Source organism: Cervus canadensis, chromosome 16 (genome assembly GCF_019320065.1).
Source record: "Cervus canadensis isolate Bull #8, Minnesota chromosome 16, ASM1932006v1, whole genome shotgun sequence".
NCBI classification, from domain to species: domain Eukaryota; kingdom Metazoa; phylum Chordata; class Mammalia; order Artiodactyla; family Cervidae; genus Cervus; species Cervus canadensis.
Window position 1 is genome coordinate 23930606 of NC_057401.1, and position 22136 is coordinate 23952741.

The following is a 22136-nucleotide window of genomic DNA, read 5'->3' on the forward strand; positions in this document are numbered from 1 at the left end:
ACAGAGTGAGCACTTCTCCTAAATTAGGGGATGGGTTCTGCTGCTCAACACTGTTCAGAGATCCAGGCTCTTTCTGTCTTCCCATTCTGACTTCCTCAACATAGTGGTATGTCTCCTTTAAAGCTGTTAGAAGGCTGCTGCTGCTAAGTCGCATCAGTCATGTCCGACTCTGTGCGACCCCATAGACGGCAGCCCACCAGGCTCCCCCGTCCCTGGGATTCTCCAGGCAAGAACACTGGAGTGGGCTGCCATTTCCTTCTCCAATGCATGGAAGTGAAAAGTGAAAGTGAAGTCGCTCAGTCGTCTCCGACTCTTAGCGACCCCGTGGACTGCAGCCCACCAGGCTCCTCCGTCCATGGCATTTTCCAGGCAAGAGTACTGGAGTGGGGTGCCATTGCCTTCTCCGATTAGAAGGCTAGCAGTATTCAAAGCATCACCCAACCACCTAATGAAATCTAAACACTGGAAGAAAGAGACAACTCTCTTTGGACATCATTCTTGTTATTGAGGAGCAAAATCTTTCCAGAAGCTCCTAGCCGACTTTTGTTGAGTCCCATTTCACCAGAACTGAATCATATGCCCATGCGGCAAGAGAGAGAGGCTGGGAGTACCAGTCCCTGGTATCTTTAACCTCTTTAATGATAGAATGGCTTTGCTGGAATGTGAGTCCTATGAAGACTGAAAGTCTGATCAGGTTTTGTTTCCTTCTTGTGTCCCCAGCACCTAAGTTAGTATCTGATGCTGAGTAGGTATCTCTTGTTTTTGTTGTTCCATTGTTAAGTTGCGTTGTGCTGCAGCATGCCAGGCTTCCCTGTCCTTTACTATCTCCCGGAGTTTGCTCAGACTCATGTCCTTTGAGTCGGTGATGCCATCTAACCATCTCATCCTCTGTTGTCTCCTTCTCCTCCTGCCCTCAGTCTTCGCCAGCATCAGTGCCTTTTTCAGTGAGTTGGCTCTTTGCATCAGATGGCCAAAGTATTGGAGTTTCAGCTTCAGCATCAGTCCTTCCAGTGAATATTTAGGGTTGATATCTTTTAGAGAAATTAATTGAACAAGTCCGTGGTGTGCCATACAAATGAACCTGCCATGGAGGGCTTTATGCTCCTGTCTTCTCTCTCTTGTTATGATGCCTTGAACCAGGCTGTTCTGATTGATTGCTCTCAGAATTAACTTAGATCCCCAAGGCTTCCTTAGAGCCCTGTTAGGTGGTATCAGACTTGGGTAATGAGAATATTTGGCAACATATTCCACCCAATCCCTCTACTGTTTAGACCACTCCTTCAGTTTTTAATTTAAAAGAAGAAAATATAGAACAGGTTTGAGTTTGGTATTTATCCTTTTTATATAACATTTGTAATTTCAGGGACACAGAGCAAGCAGTTTCCACTCATTAAAATAAGAGTGGGCTCTGACTGCTGTTGGATACTATGGCCTGTGTGCATTACCCTGTGTAGATTTGGTTTGTGAGTTAGGAATGCTGAGATGTGGGTGTCAAATAGGTGTTCTGAATTTCCCTAGTTAGGCTCACATCTCAAAGCACCTGGCAGCTGGGTGGATGACACATCCTTTTCTTCTTTGAATCTGGTAACTGAACTGAGGCCACTTGGCTGGACCAACCAGCTGTATCCCACCCATCACCCTGTACTGGTTTCCCTGGCCCTGATCTATATTGAAGCTGCCACTGACTGAAGCTGTTGTGTGGAAGGCTGAAATGAAACTTAGAATTCCAAGCTGAGAGCTTGTGATGAAAGTCAGAAATGCTAAGGTTGAGCAGATGTGGCTTAAAGATTACAGAAAAAGGCCTTTCAGTTTTAATAATAATGTATTCATATATTATGTCATACACAGGACATTTTTTAATGTTATAGTATTTGTCTTTGGATTTGTTTCATCTACCAAGACAGCCCTAGGGTTGTCATTTCATCTCACTAGGTGACTTATGTGCTCCTAAATGTGACAGATGAAAATACTTTCTTGTTGAAAGAGATGACTTCACAAGTTGGTGTTCTAGTATGTCCTATGTATTTCTACTGGACAAGTTCCATTAAAACATGCATCTGGTTTTATTTTTCTTATACTTGACTCCCTGAAGTGAAAGTGAAAGTTCCCCAGTTGTATCTGACTCTTTGTGACCCCATGGACTATACAGTCCATGGAATTCTCCAGGCCAGAATACTGGAGTAGGTAGCCATTCCCTTCTCCAGAGAATCTTCTGAAACCAGGGATCGAACCCAGGTCTACCACATTTTGGGCAGATTCTTTACCAGCTGAGCCACCAGGGAAGTCAAAGAATACTGGAGTGGGTAGCCTATCCCTTCTTCAGCGGATCTTCCTGACCCAGGAATCAAGCCCAGGAACCTGACGCAGGAATCTGCATTGCAGGCAGGTTCTTTACCAGCTGAGCTACCAGGGAAGCCCTTGACCCCCTGGATACCCTCAATTGTATGGCCATGTTTTCTTCCTCTCTTACAGTTACAGGCCTCATTTGTAATCAGGATTACTTTACAAGCTTTGAGGGTTTGAGCTAAGAGGAATAATGGCTTTCTAAATACTTCTTATAGGTTGTAGCTCAGTGACTTGTATAGAATAGGCACTTAATAATACTATTCGTTCAATTAATTGGTTGGGAAATGTTCTTGGACAGGTTCCCACTCTGAGCATTAATATGTATAAGCACTGAGGTACCTTTTATTCTAACAGATTTCCTTCCCCCTCCCCACCCTGCCTTAGCTTATGTGGTAGTAGAGTTCTTTATTTGGCTTTGTCACTTTTGTAGTCAATGATCCTTCTATTTCAATCACACTAGACCTAAATGTATTCCTAGTTGTTTAGCCTTGGACACATTATATAATTGTTTTGTGTCTTGATTTCCTTATTGATAAAATGAGAGTGATAGAAGCACCTACTTCATAAGACTATCATGGCTAATGAGTTAATACATGTAAACACTTAATACAACCAATGTTTATTTCAGGACTGTAGTTGGTCAACCTCAGCTGTTGGTTGGCTATAGATACAAAAGTTTGGTGAAATCAGTGAAAGCATTCTGTGAGCACTAATGAGCTCTATAGAACTTATGATAAGGTATTTTGCATATATTCTTATTATATTAAAATTGTGTGCTACACATCATTTTTGTTGGTAAAATTTATAGAAAGTTTGTGTATGGATACATGTACACACAGCATTTTTGTTGTTTTAGACATTTACCACAAGGTAATACTGTCTCTACTTTTGTTCTTCAAGCTTATGGATGTTTCTGTCTCATATGGATAATGTCTGGATGTAGCCTGTAGCAGATGCTGTTGATATCCTACCCAGATCTCCTTTATTGGGCCAGTGCCTCCATCTCCCAGCTGCTGCGGGTATTGGCTGCTAATGACTCACACCTGTACCCTTCTCCAGAGGCCTGCCCTTGGCTGACAGTAATTGCCTCAACCGAACATATTGGGGAGATCTATGAGATCATGCCCCACCACCCTCTCTGTTCCCTAGGGATGGCTCATAGCCAGTGACTATTCAGGGGTAAAACAGCCCAGCCCCCTTGCCTTTTGGACTGGGTGACTTCCACAGTACAGTCCACACTCTAGAACGCCTCATTGGATCAAGCTGAGGCTGGATTTCTGAAACCATATCTTTGCATGGTCCCTTTCTGCCTCCACTCCAGTTTCTCCTGACAGAACTCTGCCTATATTCAAGTGTGTAAGAGACACATCTCAGGTTCTGCACGTAGGGAACTTGACCTAAGATTTTGCTAATTTCAGTGCCACTATTGTTTTCTTAGTTCTACCATCACTTATGAAACTAATTCCCTAAATTAAATAATCTCTAGCTTAAATTTCCTCTCCTTGTTTTGTTTTCTTGGTTGGACCATATCTGATAGGCATCAACCCTGCTTGTATCCTCTATCTTTGCATATTTAAGGTTCAGTTCAGTTCGGTTCAGTAGCTTAGCCCTGTCTAACTCTTTGCAACCCCATGGACTGCAGCACACCAGGCTTCCCTGTTTATCACCAACTCCCAGACCTTTCTCAGACTCTTCTCCATCAAGTTGGTGATGCCATCCAACCATCCCATCCTCTGTCGTCCTCTTCTCCTGTCTTCAATCTTCCCCAGCATCAAGGTCTTTTCCAGTGAGTCATTTCTTCGTATCAGGTGGCCAAAGCATTGGAGTTTCAGCTTCAACATCAGTCCTTCCAATGAATATTCAGGACTGATTTTCTTTAGATTTGACTGGTTGAAACTCCTTGCAGTCCAAGGGATTCTGAAGAGTCTTCTCCAACACCACAGTTCAAAAGCATTAGTTCTTCGGCGCTCAGCTTTCTTTATAGTCCAACTGTCACATCCATACATGACTACTGGAAAAACCATAGCTTTGACTAGACGGACCCTTGTCGGTAATGTCTCTGCTTTTTGGTAGGTTGTCTAGGTTGGTCATACCTTTTCTTTCGAGGAGCAAGCATTTTTTAATTGCATGGCTGTAGTCACCATCTGCAGTGACTTTGGAGCCCAAAAAAAATAAAGTCACTGTTTCAGTTGTATCCCCATCTGTTTGCCATGAAATGATAGGACTGGATGCCATGATCTTAGTTTTTTGAATGTTGAGTTTTAAGCCAGCTGTTTGTCCTCTTTCACTTTCACCAAATGCTCTTTAGTTCCTCTTCACTTTCTGCCATAAAGATGGTGTAACCTGCATCTCTGAGGTTATTGATATTTCTCCCTGCAGTCTTGATTCCATGTCCAGTTCTAGCTATTGCTTCTTGACCTGCATACTGATTTCTCCGGAGGCAGGTAATAAGGTGATCTGCTATTCCCATCTCTTGAAGAATTTTCCATAGTTTGTTGTGATCCACACAGTCAAAGGCTTTGGCATAGTCCATGAAGCAGATGTTTTTCTGGAATTCTCTTGCTTTTCCTATGATGTATCAAATGTTGGCAATTTGATCTCTGGTTCCTCTGCCTTTTCGAAATCCAGCTTGTATATCTGGAAGTTCTCAGTTCATGTACTGTTGAAACCTTGCTTGGAGAAATTTGAGCATTTCTTTGCTAGCCTGTGACATGAGTGCAGCTGCGGTAGTTTGATCGCTCTTTGGCTTGCCTTTCTTTGGGATTGGAATGAAAACTGACCTTTCCAGTCTTGTGGCCACTTCTGGGTTTTCTAAATTTGCTGACATATTGAGTCAGTGCTTGTACAGCATCATCTTTTAGGATTTTAAATAGCTCAGCTAGAATTCCATCACCTCCACTAGTTTTGTTTGTGATGATGCTTCCTAAGGCCCACTTGACTTCACACTCCAGGTTGTCTGGCTTTAGGTGACTGATCACACCATCGTGGTTATCTGGGTCATTAAGATCTTTTTTGTATAGTCTTCTGTGTATTCTTGCCAACTCTTCTTAATGTCTTCAGCTTCTGTTAGGTCCATACCGTTTCTGTCCTTTATTGAGCCCATCTTTGCATGAAATGTTCCTTGGTATATCTAATTTTCTTAAAAAGATCTCTAGTCTAGATAATTAAGGTTATTCAACATCAAATTCTCTTGATCTTAATGTTTACCTGGTTATTTTTATACAATATTATGATGAATACCCCAGATTTTAGACTCTCAAAATAAGTTTCAAAGCCTAAGTCAATTACAACTCCCTTTTAAATTTTGTTGTAAGAATTACCTGAGCTGTTTTTTCAAGAATAGTTAGCTCTGTGCCTGGAATGTAGAAATGGTTAATAAATGGTAGCCATTTGATTGATATTACTCCTTTAAGACTTGCCCAGACTGAACAGATGACTCATCCCTTACTCCCAGAGAACCCTAATATGTCCCTTTATAATCTTTCCTCTTCTCAGTGTCATCCCATGGTAAATTGGCTCTCCAGGGGAAGGAAAAACCTGACAGATAGCTTCTCCTGATTTTTCTTGGGGAAAATACTGCTACGCTGTCCATTTCCAAGCTACCAAAATGATTTCACTGAACACAGTTTGAGAAGAGACACACATTTTACTCTTAGCAGCCAGTACACACCAGTTCCAGTCTCTACTCTGAATTCCTAACTCTGAGCACACTAGATCCACCATAGAAGCTAGATGTTCTGTAGATGACTAAAATATAGTTTTTAACTAGTTAGAACTTGATTATAGAGTATGAAATTGGTGAAATTCCTTGATATCAATTTTTTGTTAAATAACTCATAACTTGTATTGGTTATATAACTCCACTCCTCCACCCCCATACACACACGCATGCATGCATGCATGCACACACAAAAATTGCCCTTGTTATTCATGAATCAAAGGAAAGGAAGTATTCATCATGATATAGTGGGAAATACCCATGCCTTCCCTGAGCAAGTTGTCTACTGACTCAGACGCAGATCTCAAGTTTTTGATTTACTGTATACATCAATGGAGCTTAGTCACTTCACTTCTCTTGGCCCCAGTTTCTTCAGAGTTGGAAGCCTAATTAGTATATAATTCCATTTCCTTCTTCCCTCATTTTCCTCATTCTTGTATCAAACTTTTAACTGTAAATTGTGCTAGATGTTTGAAACACAATGGCCCTGGCTGATGAGAATCTTACTGCCTTGTTTTATGAATATCCATATCACTTGAGGCCATGAGTATGCATGCATGCTCAGTCGCATCTGACTCTTTGGGACTCTATGGACTGTAGCCCACCAGTCTCCTCTGTCTGTGGAATTTTCCAGGCAAGAATACTGGAGTGGGTTGCCATTTCCTTTTCCAGGAGATCTTCCTGACCCAGAGATCGAAATGCAGTCAATCTGCATTGACTGGCAGATTCTTGCCAAATGGAGTTATGCAAATGTGCCAAACGCCAAGATTTTACTTCATCATAGAGTTTTTAGCACTTTGACACATAAAGGAATTGTGCTAATAGCTTTCTGTTTAAATTAAACAAGGTTGCCCTGATCAGTAAGTCGTTCTCTGACTGATGTTAATGGTGTGGAGAGAACCCTTGGTGAACAGCTTTGTTATTCTGCTCTCTGAGTTAGGCTCAGACTCAGTTTGTAGAGAGGGTAGTTTGTTCAGGACTGTTAAGCAAATTTGAAAACATTCTTTTGCATTTAAGAAGTACTTAGCCTGATTCTTTCTTCCATATTTTGATAAGAAAGGCATGAAGAATGACTCTTAAACTTTTGTGTTCTCCTTCAAGGCCGCATCCACACATTGGCTCTAATGCCTTTGTTCTCATCAAATGTGATCTCTGCACTTAATTTTCAAAGCCATATTGGTGTCCAGTAGGAAATTACTGTTGGGAACATTTTTCATGTTGCTGAAAGCTATTTTTAAAAAGAGTATTTGTTTTGTTTTTGACAGGGGCTGATAATATCCGGAAATACTGGAGCCGCTACTACCAAGGATCTCAAGGGGTAATATTTGTATTAGACAGTGCCTCTTCAGAAGATGATTTAGAGACTGCTAGAAATGAACTGCACTCAGCTCTTCAGCACCCACAGTTATGCACTTTACCCTTTTTAATATTGGCCAATCATCAAGACAAGCCAGCTGCTCGGTCAGTACAAGAGGTATGTCTCACGAAGGTAACAGCTCTTGTCTGTCAGTTTGTTGCACTTGTGCTGCCATGCTGGAATCTGAAAAAATTCCTGTAATTAGGAATATGCTGGTTATACTGTTTCTCAACATGAAATTTTAGGTGATGAAAAAAGAAAGCCTGTATTAATCTGATGGAAATTATTATTCATACCTTTAACCCCACTTATGGAGATCATAGGTGGTTTTTTTTTAAACCATTTAGCAAAAGTTAGAGGATTTATCTGAATATATTTCTCATCTATTTTGGAGGGCTAAAGGCCTGGTTATTTAACTTTTGTTTTTTTAGCCTACCAGCTTACTGAGGTCATTCTTCTTTTCAAGGAGTGTATCATGTGTATTACCATGCATCATTTGCCCTCAGATGTCATGTTCTTGTCCCCTGTAATGCCCACTGCTTACTAGAAGCAGTGGGTACTATTCTGTAATCAGCGAGGCTGAAAATTGATGTCTTATCCTGCAAGTTCCATGCCACCGAATACCTTTTAATACGGAACCATTCTTTATCTTCCATATTTAATTTCATTTCTTAGCTTGTATCTCTCCTATAAAAGCATGAGACTAATTCTGGGCAGATAACCATGGTCTCAGCAGAGTTTCTGATTCATGGTACTAAAGTAATAAGATACATGAATAGCTTTTAAAACTTAAATGATAGTGAAGTTTAACCTTAAGTACAGTGAAATCTAAACTTTTGATGTATTCCTTTTCACCTGTAACTCTCAGGACATGTTCTATCACCACCACCTCCCCCTACCTCAAAAGTTCTGTGCTTTTCTTTTAATAACTTTAGAATAATAGAAGCCACACTGCCCTTTAGTCTGAAAAACAGATGAGGAGCCAAGGATATAACATGTTCTAACTCCAGACTCCCTCCTACTTTGTGCAGGACCTATTGGCAGATAGCTTTGTCTCTGTACTTGCCTTCTTACCTGTGAAATGGGAATAATGTGATTCTTTTTTAATGAGAAGTGAGTGGGATTAATTTCCTAATTCACTTTGAAGTGTACTAAGTGTCAGAGGTTACCATATACAGAGTATTTTCATTTATTTTAGGAAAGTAGTAAAGAAGGCAGGAATTTCTTATTAAACAGAGCTTATATGTATCTTTAGTTGCCTCATTCAGCATTAAGTAGTGCTAACCTTTTTGAGATTTTGTGAAATACCGTACAGATAATATTAAATGATTAAGATAAGAAAGAACAATACAAATCTATTCAGACAATCAACAATGTGCACATCTTCAGCATTGTAATTGTGGTGCCTTCCTGATTGCTTCTTAAGACCTCAGGTACATTTTTTAAGCTCTTAACACCAGTTTTTCTGTCTGTAAAATGGATGTAATAGTGTAATGATGGGTAGTTATAAGTGTTATATTAGTTCATGATTATAAGGTGATTTGCTGAAAAGGCATTGGTATTCTGAGATTTACTGTGGAAAATATATGAAAGTATTACAGAATATACATAAACAATATAACATTTTGTGTGTATTAATAATACATGTTTAATACATTATGTGTAGTAATACATAGATGTATTTATACATGAATAAATATAGATTATGATATGAAATAGATAATACGTAACACTTCACTTTAAAGACATGTGCTATAGCTGAAAAGATTTTATTTTGCTTTTAAATTAGAAACTGTTTATATATTTCCATAGACATCAAAAAAGTGAAGCTAATGTGTTCCTGAAACCTAACATATGACTCATAGTAATCCTCCATAGGAATTAAAGACTGCTACATTGCATAAAGGTAGCTTGTAACAATTAATTGCTTAAGAGTATGCCATGTGATTGTTGGCTGGCTGCCTCTTCTAGGAAGAGGACAGCTATCTAACGTCTGTTGCTTCAAATTTTTGTTGAGATGAGACAGAACCGAGAATACATTCGTCTGACCATTTTTTCAGTAAGAAGAGGTTATGAATGTAGGGTAATCATAGATATACTTTGAAAATTATTCTAAGCTTGTATATGCTGGAGCATATGTGTCTTTGACTTTCCTTTTTATTCATATCCATTTTAAATGAATTTTCTACAAAATTTCCACTTATGATGGAATTTGCAAATGCTGTTTTGAGGACTGCTCTAAGTGAAGCATTTCCCTGTGATTACATACACACACACTACACCAGGTGTATGTTTATGTTTTAGACTACCCTAATTGATTTCATGGACAAATTCCATTGCAGATCTTGAACTTGAGACATAGTGAAGTGCTCAAACTTACTTTGAATTTGAGAGAGAAAGAAATGGAAGCTTCCTATTTTCCCCATTGCTTGTACGACAGAGGTTTCTCCGTGTAGTATTATGATGCTTTCCTGAAATACTCCTAGGAATGTTTTAGGAATTAATACCTTTTTGTTAGCATAAAAATGGAATTATGAAGTTAAATCTTGAAATTTTTATAAACAGTAACCTCAAAATTGTTGGGAGTAGGTATAAATAGAAGAGGAGAAAGAAGATTAGGAAGTAAACAGAGTTACATATTCTTTGAAATGAGTTGAGAAGTGGTCATTTGTTTATTACTTCCTTTCCTGAGCCTAAAGGTCCGTGTCCTGCGCTGTTTCGTATAAACATTTCTATTCATTTCTACCTGCTCATTTGTGTGCACTAATTGCCAGATGCTAAAAAGATGATGTTTTACTGTGCAAAATACCTGTGTATTTTGGGTAAAATTCTGTTCTTTCAGGATCAGGGAAAATGCATTCAGTTTACCAAGAAGCACGGAACAGTACTTTGATACAGTTACAAAAAATGAGGCATAGAGGCTCATCGATTCTTTCCCTACTTCCATTGAAATTATTGCATTTTGTGCTTAATGAATTTGCAAAAAACTTGCAGTTATTTACCCTATCACTCAAGTAAAACGGTAGGAATTCATTTATCATTTAAGAAGCATATCAGTTCACTCTTGAGCTTAGAAACTGGTAGGAGCTGGTGAAAACCATAGGAGAAAACTGAATTATCACTAGGTGAAAACTGAATTATCACAGAGGGTGAAAATCCTCAGGAAATTATGTATTTAGTTCCTCCCTCTGCAATGAAAGTTTTGCTAGGTTTGTGTTGAGAACTAAGATAGGAACAATGGTTAAAATTATGGTGTAACCTACAGATCAAGAGCAACATGCCCCATTATTTTGTTGCTTTTTTAGAAAGCAAATAGTCTTGTGCATTGCATAGTTTTCCTTTCTGTAATTTACCTACTTGGTAATGATCTGTGTTTAACTTACCAGAATTTTAAGATTTTATGCCTTGAGACTGGACAGTAGAGAAAAACATTTTTTAATAAATAAGTTTTTTTTTTTTTGGTAATAGCAAAACACTGGGAAAAAGGACACCCTTTACATACTGTCTGAAAGCCAAGCAGTTCTTGCAACAGATGTTTGTTGTATTCACTTTAGGGAGATGTAGTTACCACAGTTTTCCAGAATTTACTCATATCAACTATTTTTCTCTGTAGAAAACATAATATAAAACTCTATAGTTATGTCAAGTGGCCCATTTGATTCATTAGGGAAAATTCTGATCTAACTTAAACGATAAAGCTTTCTAAAACAAGAATCATCTTAAGGGTAAATAGGTTGATTTTTTAATTTGTATTGAATTGTAATTGTATCTAATTTGTTTTACAACTCCCATAGGAGAGCATACTTCAGTTCTGAAGTTATTTAATAGATCAGGAGGATTTTATGAGAAGTTAAGTTGATAGAGTAGCCAATAAAAGTAATCCTGTTTTTTTCTCTACACAGTTGATTCTTTTACCTCCCAGCCTTTTCAAATCCTATTTTCATTTTATTGGGCATTACAGTGTCTTAAAAATGGCACATTTTGTCAACATGAAAGACATGGTTTATCTTTTCTGCAATCTAATCTGATTTGATATTCTTTCATAGCCTTAATCCAAAAGTACTTAATTTTTTCAGAAATAATACATCAAAAATACTGAATTAACTCAAATATTTTATGTTAGAGAAAATAAGAAGTATGAAACCTAACACAACATTGTAAATGAACTGTGAAGTGAAGTGGAAGTCGCTCAGTCATGTCCGACTCTTTGCAACCTCATGGACTATATAGTGCATGGAATTCTCCAGATCAGAATACTGGAGTGGGTAGCCTTTCCCTTCTCCAAGGGATCTTCCCAATCCAGGGATCGAACCCAGGTCTCCCTCATGGCAGATGGATTCTTTACCAGCTGAGCCATAGGAGAAGCCCAAGAGTACTGGAGTGGGTAGCCTATTCCTTCTCCAGCGGATCTTCCCGACCCAAGAATCGAGCCAGGGTCTCCCGCATTGCAGGTGGATTCTTTACCAATGGAGCTATGAGGGAAGCCCAAAAATCAACGGTACTTCAGTTTTTAAAAATTTTAAAAAGGATTTAAAAGTGTGAAACATAGAAATTTGAAGTAGAATTATAAGGTTAGATCACTATTGGTTCCATGGCTCATTAATTGAAGCATACGAATGTACAGCTTCTAAATTAAAATATCAGCAGTAAAGTTGAAATTTATGATTAGGCGTTTCTCAGTTTTTGTTCAGTTGTAATTTAGTTCATTATTGTGATGTACATGCTTCCCCCATGGCTCAGTGGTAAAGCATCTGCCTGTAATGCAGGAGACTCAGGAGATGCAGATTCAATCTCTGGGTTGGGAAGATCTCCTTGAGGAAGAAATGGCAACCCACTCCAGTATTCTTGCCTGGAGAATCCCACGGAGTGAGGAGCCTGGGGGGTCTGCCGTCCATGGGGTCACAAAGGGTCAGACATGACTGACCTTGCCCGCATGCACGATGTACATAGAATGTGGTGTTCTATTTGAGAAGAATAAAAGAGTATTTGCAGTTATGTCTGTTTTCATTCCAATCCCAAAGAAAGGCAATGCCAAAGAATATTCAACCTACTGCAAAATTGCACACATCTCACACACTAGCAAAGTAATGCTCAAAATTCTCCAAGCCAGGCTTCAACAGTACATGAACCATGAACTTCCAGATGTTCAAGCTGGATTTAGAAAAGGCAGAGGAACCAGAAATCAAATTACCAACACTTGCTGGATCATCGAAAAAGCAAGAGAGTTCCCGAAAAACATCTATTTCTGCTTTATTGACTATGCCAAAGCCTTTACTGTGTGGATCAAAACAAACTGGAAAATTTTTCAAGAGATGGGACTACCAGACCACCTGACCTACCTCTTAAGAAATCTGTATGGAGGTCAAGAAGCAGTTAGAACTGGACATGGAATAACAGACCGGTTCTAAATCAGGAAAGAAGTATGTCGAGGCTGTATATTGTCACCCTGCTTATTTAACTTGTATGCAGAGTACATCATGCAAAATGCCAGGCTGGATGAAGCACAGGCTGGGATCAAGATTGGTGGGAGAAATATCAAAACCTCATATATGCAGATGACACGACCCTTATGGCAGAAAGTGAAGAAGAGCTAAAGAGCCTCTTGATGAAAGTGAAAGAGGAGAGTGAAAAAGTTGGCTGAAAACTCAACATTCAGAAAACTAAGATCATGGCATCTGGTCCCATCACTTCATGGCAATGGAAACAGCGAGAGACTTTTTTTTTTTTTTTGGCTCCAAAATCACTGCAGATAGTGACTGCAGTGATGAAATTTAAAGATGCTTGCTCTTTGGAAGAAAAACTATGACCAACCTAGACAGCATACTATAAAGCAGAGATATTACTTTGCCAACAAAGGTCCATCTAGTCAAAGCTATGGTTTTTCCAATAATCATGTATGGATGTGAGAGTTGGACTATAAAGAAAGCTTAGCACCAAAGAACTGATGCTTTTGAACTGTGGTGTTGGAGAAGACTCTTGAGAGTCCCTTGGACTGCAAGGAGATCCAACCAGTCCATCCTAAAGGAAATCAGTCCTGAATATTCATTGGAAGGACTGATGTTGAAGCTGAAAATCCAATACTTTGGCCACCTGATGCAAAGAATTGACTCATTGGAAAAGACTCTGATGCTGGGAAAGATTGAAGGTGGGAGGAGAAGGGGACAACAGAGGATGAGATGTTTGGATGGCATTACCAACTCGATGGACATGAGTTTGAGCAAGCTACAGGAGTTGGTGATGGACAGGGAAGCCTGGCCTGCTGCATTCAATGGGGTTGCAAGTAGTTTGACACGACTGAGCAACTGAACTGAACTGAACTGTTATGCTATAAACATTACTTAGCATGCAGGATCTTTGTTGTGTCATGTGGTGTCTTTCACTCTAGTTGTAGTGACTGGGCTTAGTTAACTAATAGCATGTGAGATCTTAGTTCACCTACCAGGGATTGAACTCAAGTCCCTGTATTGCAAGGTGGATTCTTAACTACTGAACCATCAGAGAATTCCCCTAGGCCATGTTTTGATTATCAATATTAATCTTTTTTGAATAGTACTTTCAGTATTTACCATATCATGAATAGTTTATTTAGTTCTCACTTTTAGTCTAGACTTTTTCTGGAAGAGAGTGCTAGTATATGTTTTATGTTACTTAACTATTACATTTAATTATAATTACTTCTTTTATATAGATAATTATTTCTACATTTTGTACATTTCCCTCTTCTTACAAAGGGTCAGAGAGAGTTTAGAAAGATTGTAGTTTTGGGGCACTGTTTGTAAATAATCTGCTAGTTTAAAATTTTTATATTTATACTGCTTGACAGGAGAGCAGTTCTTTTTTGGTAGCTTTATGAAGTAATGAATATCATCTCTGATTTTACATGACAGATCTTTTATTAGAAGTGCAAAGCAGTGTTTAAATCACATAAAATCCTAGCTTAATTTAATATTACTTTCTGTATATGGAGAGAAACATGTGTGTCTCTATGTGTTTGTGGTATAATCATTGTAAAGTGTCATATACTTTAAATCTTAAGAGTCTTCCAAGTATCTTGACCTGCCTCTTGGCAGCATTTTAGAATACTGAATTGATTTCACATAGAACAGTGTACATACTTATTGTGTGAGCAGTTTGAAAACTCCCTTATGGGACATATATTTATCCTAAAATGATATGAGATACACTTATTTTTTGTCCATCTCTTACAGATGTACTCCATTCTGTTACAGTTTAATCTTGGGGAAAGGAGAGAGTTTGGAAGTCAGTTTTCCACTGAATGACTTGGTGATGCCTTGAAAATGTTTACTAACTTGCAAGAGAAGCTGAATCACATTCATTTTAATAGCTTGTTACAAAAGTGTCATTATTATAGAGCAATTCTTGAAGACTATTGAAATAGTCAGAAAATTTTGTTTAATCTACTTTCATGTGCTTTTTATATGCACTTCTTGAAAAAACTTAATTTGTATATTTGATTTCATTGATTCTAAATCTAGCCACATTAATCTAACCATTCTAGGGAACTCTGTAGATCTGTATTTCTTGCACCCACAGAGTAAATTTGAAAATATTCCCTGCCTGCTGAAAACAAAAGAAATTCCCATTAACAAATGCGTTACATAAGAACATTACATAACAACAACTATCAAAATCCCAGTTAGGTGGGATAACAAAGTAATACATTTGAAAATATAACAGTATATGCTCATAAGGAGTTCGTTATGTTCTTTTATAAAATTCTCGTTTCTTTCCACTTTCTTTATTCAATCACCTGTATATCTTCATTTTGTGTAAAGCTGGCAAGTTTTGGAACTCAATTCTTACTTTTCTCACCAGACATTTCAGTGCCCAGCTCTCTCACCTCTGCCTCTGTAGTATTCTTCAGAGTTTCCTGGTTGGTTACATCCCCACAGCTCCTCCCTGCCTCCCTATTCCTCAACACAGACCAGAAAAGAGCAGACTTCCTATCTGTTTTTCATGATACCCGTCTTAAAAGCCAGTGTTTACATCTAATTCCTTCTAGAATCAAATGAAACACCACAGATTTAATACATTAATGTGCTTGAGAATTGTATTCTCTTTTTTTCTCTCTCTCATTTCAAACTACCACTTACTATTCCTGTTGCCCTAGGAAAATCACCTAAAGATTATGTGTCACAAGAACTTGCTGAATACCAGTGGCTGAGACAGATGTCCTCCTTGTGACTTCTCAAGGCATCCTGGGCTTATCCTAATCATAAAAATTAGAATTAATTGCTTGTTAACTTTTCTGTATACCCTTCAAGTTTGCAGGCTTCTTGCAGGACAGGATTTCTGGTTTATGTCTATGTGCTTGGTCTTTGTTGTTTGAATGAGTACTACCTCTGAGCCTTTCTGGATGAGCTTCCCTGTTGGCTTAATGCCATCAGCATTGTCTAGATTCCCCTATTCTCCTTTTACTCATTATGAATCATGTATTTCCATCCTTGAATATAGAAATTTTCCTTTTCCTCTGCACTAAACCCTGACCTTTGAATATTGCTCATTACCAGATCTTCTGTGAAACCTTACCACTCTGACCATGTTAATACTTTTCAAAAGTGTCAATCTATTAACTACCATATTCACAAAAGTTTGTTTTTCATGTCCTTTTGTCTACTTCACTTTATTTACTTCACTTGAGTACCTTGCTTACAACAGGTTGTTTCTTTCTTCCCAAGTCTCTCATAAAAAGTGAGGATATCTTGCCTGAATAATATTATTTTAATATGTTTTTAATTTATGGCCTCTCTTTTAACTATATAGAGCTTATTTCAGTTCCTGGCACCACAGACTTATCTTTTACTGCTTATATTTCTCATGTGGAGACTGGTACATGGTAAAGTTCTCTGGGAACATAATTGAGATGATTTTAAAGCAATGAATTCAATTTAATAAAAACAAATTTAGCTTTGTAAATTAATAAAAGTATTTATTTTATTTGTGAAACTTTAGAAGGATTTCTTAAATTCTTACATTTAACAGTTTTTCTTCCTATACATATTTAAATATTTTATAATAATGAATCATAACCAATACAGTTAGAATTGTATTTTATCCTAACAATATTATTTTACTTTGTTATTTGAAGCAATATTATTTGGTTGGTTGTACTGGTGAATTTCACCCTTTATATCTGTACTTCAATTTTGTAGCTTGTAAAAATAAGTGTTTAGTTAACCCTCATTCAGCAAAGGCAACAAATTATTCTGAGGCAGAAGTTTCCAGAGCCATCTTTCTGGTTCTTAGCTTTATTTATTTATTTCATTTGCAAAGAAACTCAGCTACTACACATTCCAAAGCTTACAAAGTTAATAAAGCATTTGTTGAGCTAAATTTATTTGAAAATAGACACATAGTTAATGTCAGTAAGATGCTTTGAAGATAAAACGCACAATAAGCGTTAGTTATTATCATTATGATAATTATCATTATTATTATTACATAGTGTCTGCTTAAAAATACCTTTGGTTACTCTGGGATGGCTGCAACTAATGAGAGGAGTTAATCTGCTGGGTTTTATCCAGAGCTAAGGATTTGCGACTTAATACACTAAAGGTCTTTTGTTTGTTTGTTTCCTAAGTAGATCAAGATATATGTTTATTCTCTAAAGAAAAATACTTCCTATAATGCAGAAGCATCAGAACTCACTTTGAATAGTTTGAATATTTTCTTATATGTCTAAGGATAGGTCTGATGGGTTGTAAAACAACCTTTTAAATAGTTAAAACCTTTTATTTCTTAACTATTTCTCCCTGGTATAAGAGCTCAAATTTATAATGTGTATGTACTTAAAAAAATAAAATATGAGAACTTAATTCTTATTACAAAAATGAAAAATTATACTTTTAGAAAGTCATAAAAATAATAACTAATTACATAAATTAACTCCTATAAGAGTATTTTATGGTGTTTCCTTAGGTTGTTCTTTAGAAGGAAGACTTCAAAATTAAGCCAAATTCCTTAGAAGAAACTGAAAAGATTGTCATCCCATATCAGAGATAAGGGAAGTAGTGGAACTCTTTAATAGGCAGATGTATGAGAGTCACATGTACACCCAGCCTCATAATCAGAAAGACATTAGTGACATGTCTGAAGAAGACATTCCCTAATATTATTGCAAATTAAATAAGAAAAGACCTCAAGAGAATGAGAAGAGAAAAGGTGCCTGGAGCCAATGAATTACAATTGACAACCTAAAGGCAGTTGAAGAACCAATTGCTGGAGTGATCGCACAGCTATTCACTGTGTGCAGCAGACAGAGCGCAGCCAGAGCTGGGACAATGCCTGCAGTTCAGCAGCATTGCTTCAAAAGAATGGAAAGAGGGGAACGGGAAGAGCCACTGACCCCGAGACCAATTTCCAGGCAGCTGCACAAACTATATACTGTAATTAAAGGTTTTGACCAGTAATCACAGTGAAGCCAGACTACAGAAAGTCTAGGGAACCAGCAAGGTTTATAATGAGTCAGACATCCTTAACTTAAAACATGGAACAGCAGGTAAAAAAACCAGTCCATTTCTGGCAGTGACTTTGAAAAGCTCTGTTGTGTTAGCACAGATATGAAAAGCACATATTTTGGGCTTTCCTCCTGTAAGAACAAAAACACATAATGAAAGATACCTGCTTTCATCTTTTGAGATGAAAAGACTACTCTGCCGCTCAGAAACAGGAATTTTCTCCTTGCCACTTCATATTTTTTCTTTACCTATGAATTGCATGTGCCTTTGATGGAAACAATGAACTAGACGTGAGCAGTGGTACAGACAATAGACTGAATAGTGCTTAGAAGTGGCCACTCTTCCAGTGCTCCTGGACTCTGGTAGAAATGAACTCATCTACACCTGAGTAATTTGTCTATAGAACCTCTTCTCCTTTTTGTTCATTGGTGTCTAGACTCATTCTTTTTCTTTCTTTAGTAATATCTCTTTATGTAGAATTGCATATTCAGCCACAACTCTCTTATTTAAATATTTACATACCCACTTTGAGTATTCATTTCTTAACAAAAGAAGTATCTAGTGGTTCAAATGCAGGTAAGATTCAGACTTTCAACACAAACAAGAATTGTATTCTTAAAAGAGGCTAATGAAGAAAAATAGCATCTGGCTTTGCAGGCACCACATAGATCCCTCCTGACTGGGTCTATTACATTCTTTAATTTCTTTACCAGAAGTTCTGAAATTCAAATTTCATATAAATATTTGACCAAAAATTAAAAAAAATTTTTTTACAATTTTTCTACTATGTTATGTTATGTTAGTCACTCAGTCATGTCCGACTCTTTGTGACCCTGTGGACTGTAGCCCGACAGGCTCCTCTGTCCTTGGGATTCTCCAGGCGAGAATACTGAAGTGGGTTGCCATTAGAATTTCATTTTGTTATATTTAGCCTTACAATTAGACATGTTTGAGTCTGAACTCATTAGTGTGTGTATAGACTGACTGAGTTTAATTCACTCCACACCTGAAATAAGATTATGGAGCTTGAAAAGAATGCTCTGTAAAGAATGTTTAGACAGTAAATAGCTCCATAAAATAACTGGAATTATTTTCATAAGTGATAAATTAAATCAGTTGTGCCTGATGGGAAGAAGCTTCTTTGTATGAACTGTGAAATAATTTGGATGTTGCATAGAATGATATGATTTGAACATGGAGAATTTGTAATATATTATTTATTTTTAGACTGTAGTTATGACTAATAATTTGTCAAGCCAAAACAAGTCTTTAGTGAAAGAGGCCAGAGTGGAAAATCTGGGTAACTTGTATAGTTTAAACAAGGAGAACAAAGAAATAATGAAATGAAAATAAAGAGTTTGGCAGGGGAATCCTTAGAGAACAGCCGGTTGAAGAATTCAGTTGTTAATGGTACTATAAAAGAAAGATACTCTCTCATCATGATTTAGCTCACTGCATTGAGGAGAAGATTGAATAATTAGAGGGATCATGAAAAAATAACCCCAAAATGATCATAAATTAGAGGTATAGTCTATATGCGGTAAGTTCAGTCCAGTTCAGTCTCTCAGTCATGTCCTTTGCAACCCTATGGACTGTAGCACACCAGGCTTCCCTGTCCTTCACCAACTCCTGGAGCTTGCTCAAACTCATGTCCATCGAGTCGGTGATGCCATCCAACCATCTCATCCTCTGTCGTCCCCTTCTCCTCCCACCTGCAGTCTTTCCCAGCATCAGGGTCTTTTCCACTGAGTCAGTTCTTCGCATCTGGTGGCCAGAGTATTGAAGTTTCAGCTTCAGCATCAGTCCTTCCAGTGAATATTCAGGACTGATTTCCTTTAGGATGAACTGGTTTGATCTCCTTGCAGTCCAAGGGACTCTCAAGAATCTTCTCCAACACCACAGTTCAAAAGCATCAATTTTTTGTGGTCAGTTTTCTTTATAGTCCAACTCTTATGGCCATACATGACTTACATGCAGTAAGCAGTATCATTAATACTGTTACTGGTATTGTTATACAAAGGCAGATCATATGCCCAGACTAATGCCCCAATTCTCCAAAACATAAAAGCATAAATTCTTAAGACAGAACATCTTTCTTTCTTGTTACATATAAAGATTTACATTTTACTTAGTTCTAATATAGTTTCATTTAAAATGGTACTTGTCAAACTTATTGGAAAGTGAAGTCTAAATATTTAGACTTAATGTATGGGTAGAGATTCATTAAGTCTACAAATACATGTTTCTGCAGGTTTGGGGGAATAAAAATGATACTGAATTTCCATATTTTTATTTTGACTTTGATGTTCTTTAAATCTCAAGTTTTGACACATTTCTATTTTTTCTTAATAACTTTTAATGATTTTTTTAATATTAATATGCAAATAAGCTCATTTTTTAGGTGAAAAGAGAACACAGATGTTAAGGTAAAACATGAAATCACTAAATTGCTTGAACCTGTTATAGCTAGCAGAAGTTTTTTTATTAATATAGCTATCTTTTTTACGTTTACAAAAAGCTCTCTTTTTCTTTTTGTCTTCAAAACTTTTATCAGCACAGTTTTTTGCTCTAGGGAAATATGGTTTTTCTGTAATGATTCTCAGTGTGCAATGCCCTTTAATTATTTAGAATGTTAGTTCTAGCAGTGTCAATGTACAAAGTATAGAATATTTTGTCGAATCTGTACTAACTCCAAATGAGGCTCTGGACATTGCTTTTTTGGGTAAAATGCTAGATAATCTGTGTTTTTATAGTTTCATCTGTTAAAATGGAATATGAAAATTACAGTCCTTTAGTACTTGCTTACTTGTTCTTATTTGGATTCTAGTCAGTCAAGATTTTGTCGTATGGTTCCTTAGCCATAGTAAAACTGAACTGAAAGATATGTGCTGTTAAAAATGTCATGTTTTTAAGATGCTTAAGCAAGAGACATGGCTGTAATTCCTGGATTTATTAATACTTTCACTGAAATTATTTTTAGAATAACTCTTCTCCACTCACTTTGAACACAAATATAGACAAGTTTGTGAAGAATTATAGTTGAGATTCCTTGACTCATTCTCTGTCAATTAAGATTATATGGCTAAAATCCTATAGAAAATTCATATCTATCATTTTCACTTGGATCTCCATTGAGTATTACATAATCCTTAAAAATCCATTCAATCTCTGACTTCCCTGGTTGTCCAGTGGCTAAGACTCAGAGCTCCCAATGCATGGGATCTGGGTTTGATCCCTGGTCAGGGAACTAGATCCCACATGCAACAACTAAGACCCAGCACAGCCAAATAAATAATAAATGTTTTTTAAAAATCCATTCCATCTCATCTTAATTAATAATCTTAATGATTAATAAAACCACATAGTATACTTTTAAGAGGGTACCAAAAAGTATACAATGAGTATTCTTTTTACTCCTCATGAGCCCTGTTCCACTCTGATCTGTAACTCTCAGCCTTCAACTAAGCTACATTATTAAAAAACTTTGACTATCAAAAGGTTAGAAATACCAACCGTATAAATTTTGCTTAACATAATGAATATGGACTGTACATTAATGAATGTAATTTTCTTAAACTTAGTACTTCTAAGATACTAGCAGTAAAATGTTCAATCATTTCAAGAAAATTAGTTTTAATAGTTTAGTCTCTAGGTTATTACTCTGAGTTTTAAACAGTTTTACCATATATTTGTTGCAAAGCTTTTCTCTAAAGAAACAAATCATTAAAGAGGCATTTAAAAGCCTTTGCCCTTATTTCTTCAGAAGTGAGTCTATGTTCCAAGGCATGGCTATGCTATAGATTTTAATCCATTCTTTCTCTTATTGATAAACTTTTAGGTTATTTCTGGATTTTTAAGATTATAAACAAAGTTGTTGATCTTATCTTTGTACGTGTTTCCTTTTATATCTTTGCAAGCATTTCTCAAGTATATAATGATGTAAAATTGGAATTACTGGGTCAGAGGACATGCACATATTTAACTGGAGGGGTATTTAAGTTGCATTTGGGGTTTGGAGATGATGAACAATAAGACTCTGAGGTCAAAATCTGGATTTAAATCCTAATTGTTGAGTCATATTGGGCAAATACTGAAGTCTGTATCCTCATCTGTAAAATAGGGATAATCTTAGAACCTATCTTATAGTGAACAGTATGGATTAAATGAGCCCATAGAGAGTACTCAGTATTAACTGTTGCTCCTCACCTCCTCCAGACCAAGATGTTAAGAGGATTAA

General features: G+C 37.1%; 1 protein-coding gene across 1 annotated transcript in view; it reads left to right on the forward strand.

Moving 5' to 3' along the window:
• ARL15 (ADP ribosylation factor like GTPase 15) overlaps window positions 1–22136 on the forward strand; it is a 446071-nt gene that overhangs the window by 220091 nt on the left and 203844 nt on the right. The window contains exon 4 of the mRNA XM_043488410.1: window positions 7330–7538. Coding sequence (XP_043344345.1) covers window positions 7330–7538 — 209 coding nt within the window. The remainder of the gene's footprint in view (window positions 1–7329; window positions 7539–22136) is intronic.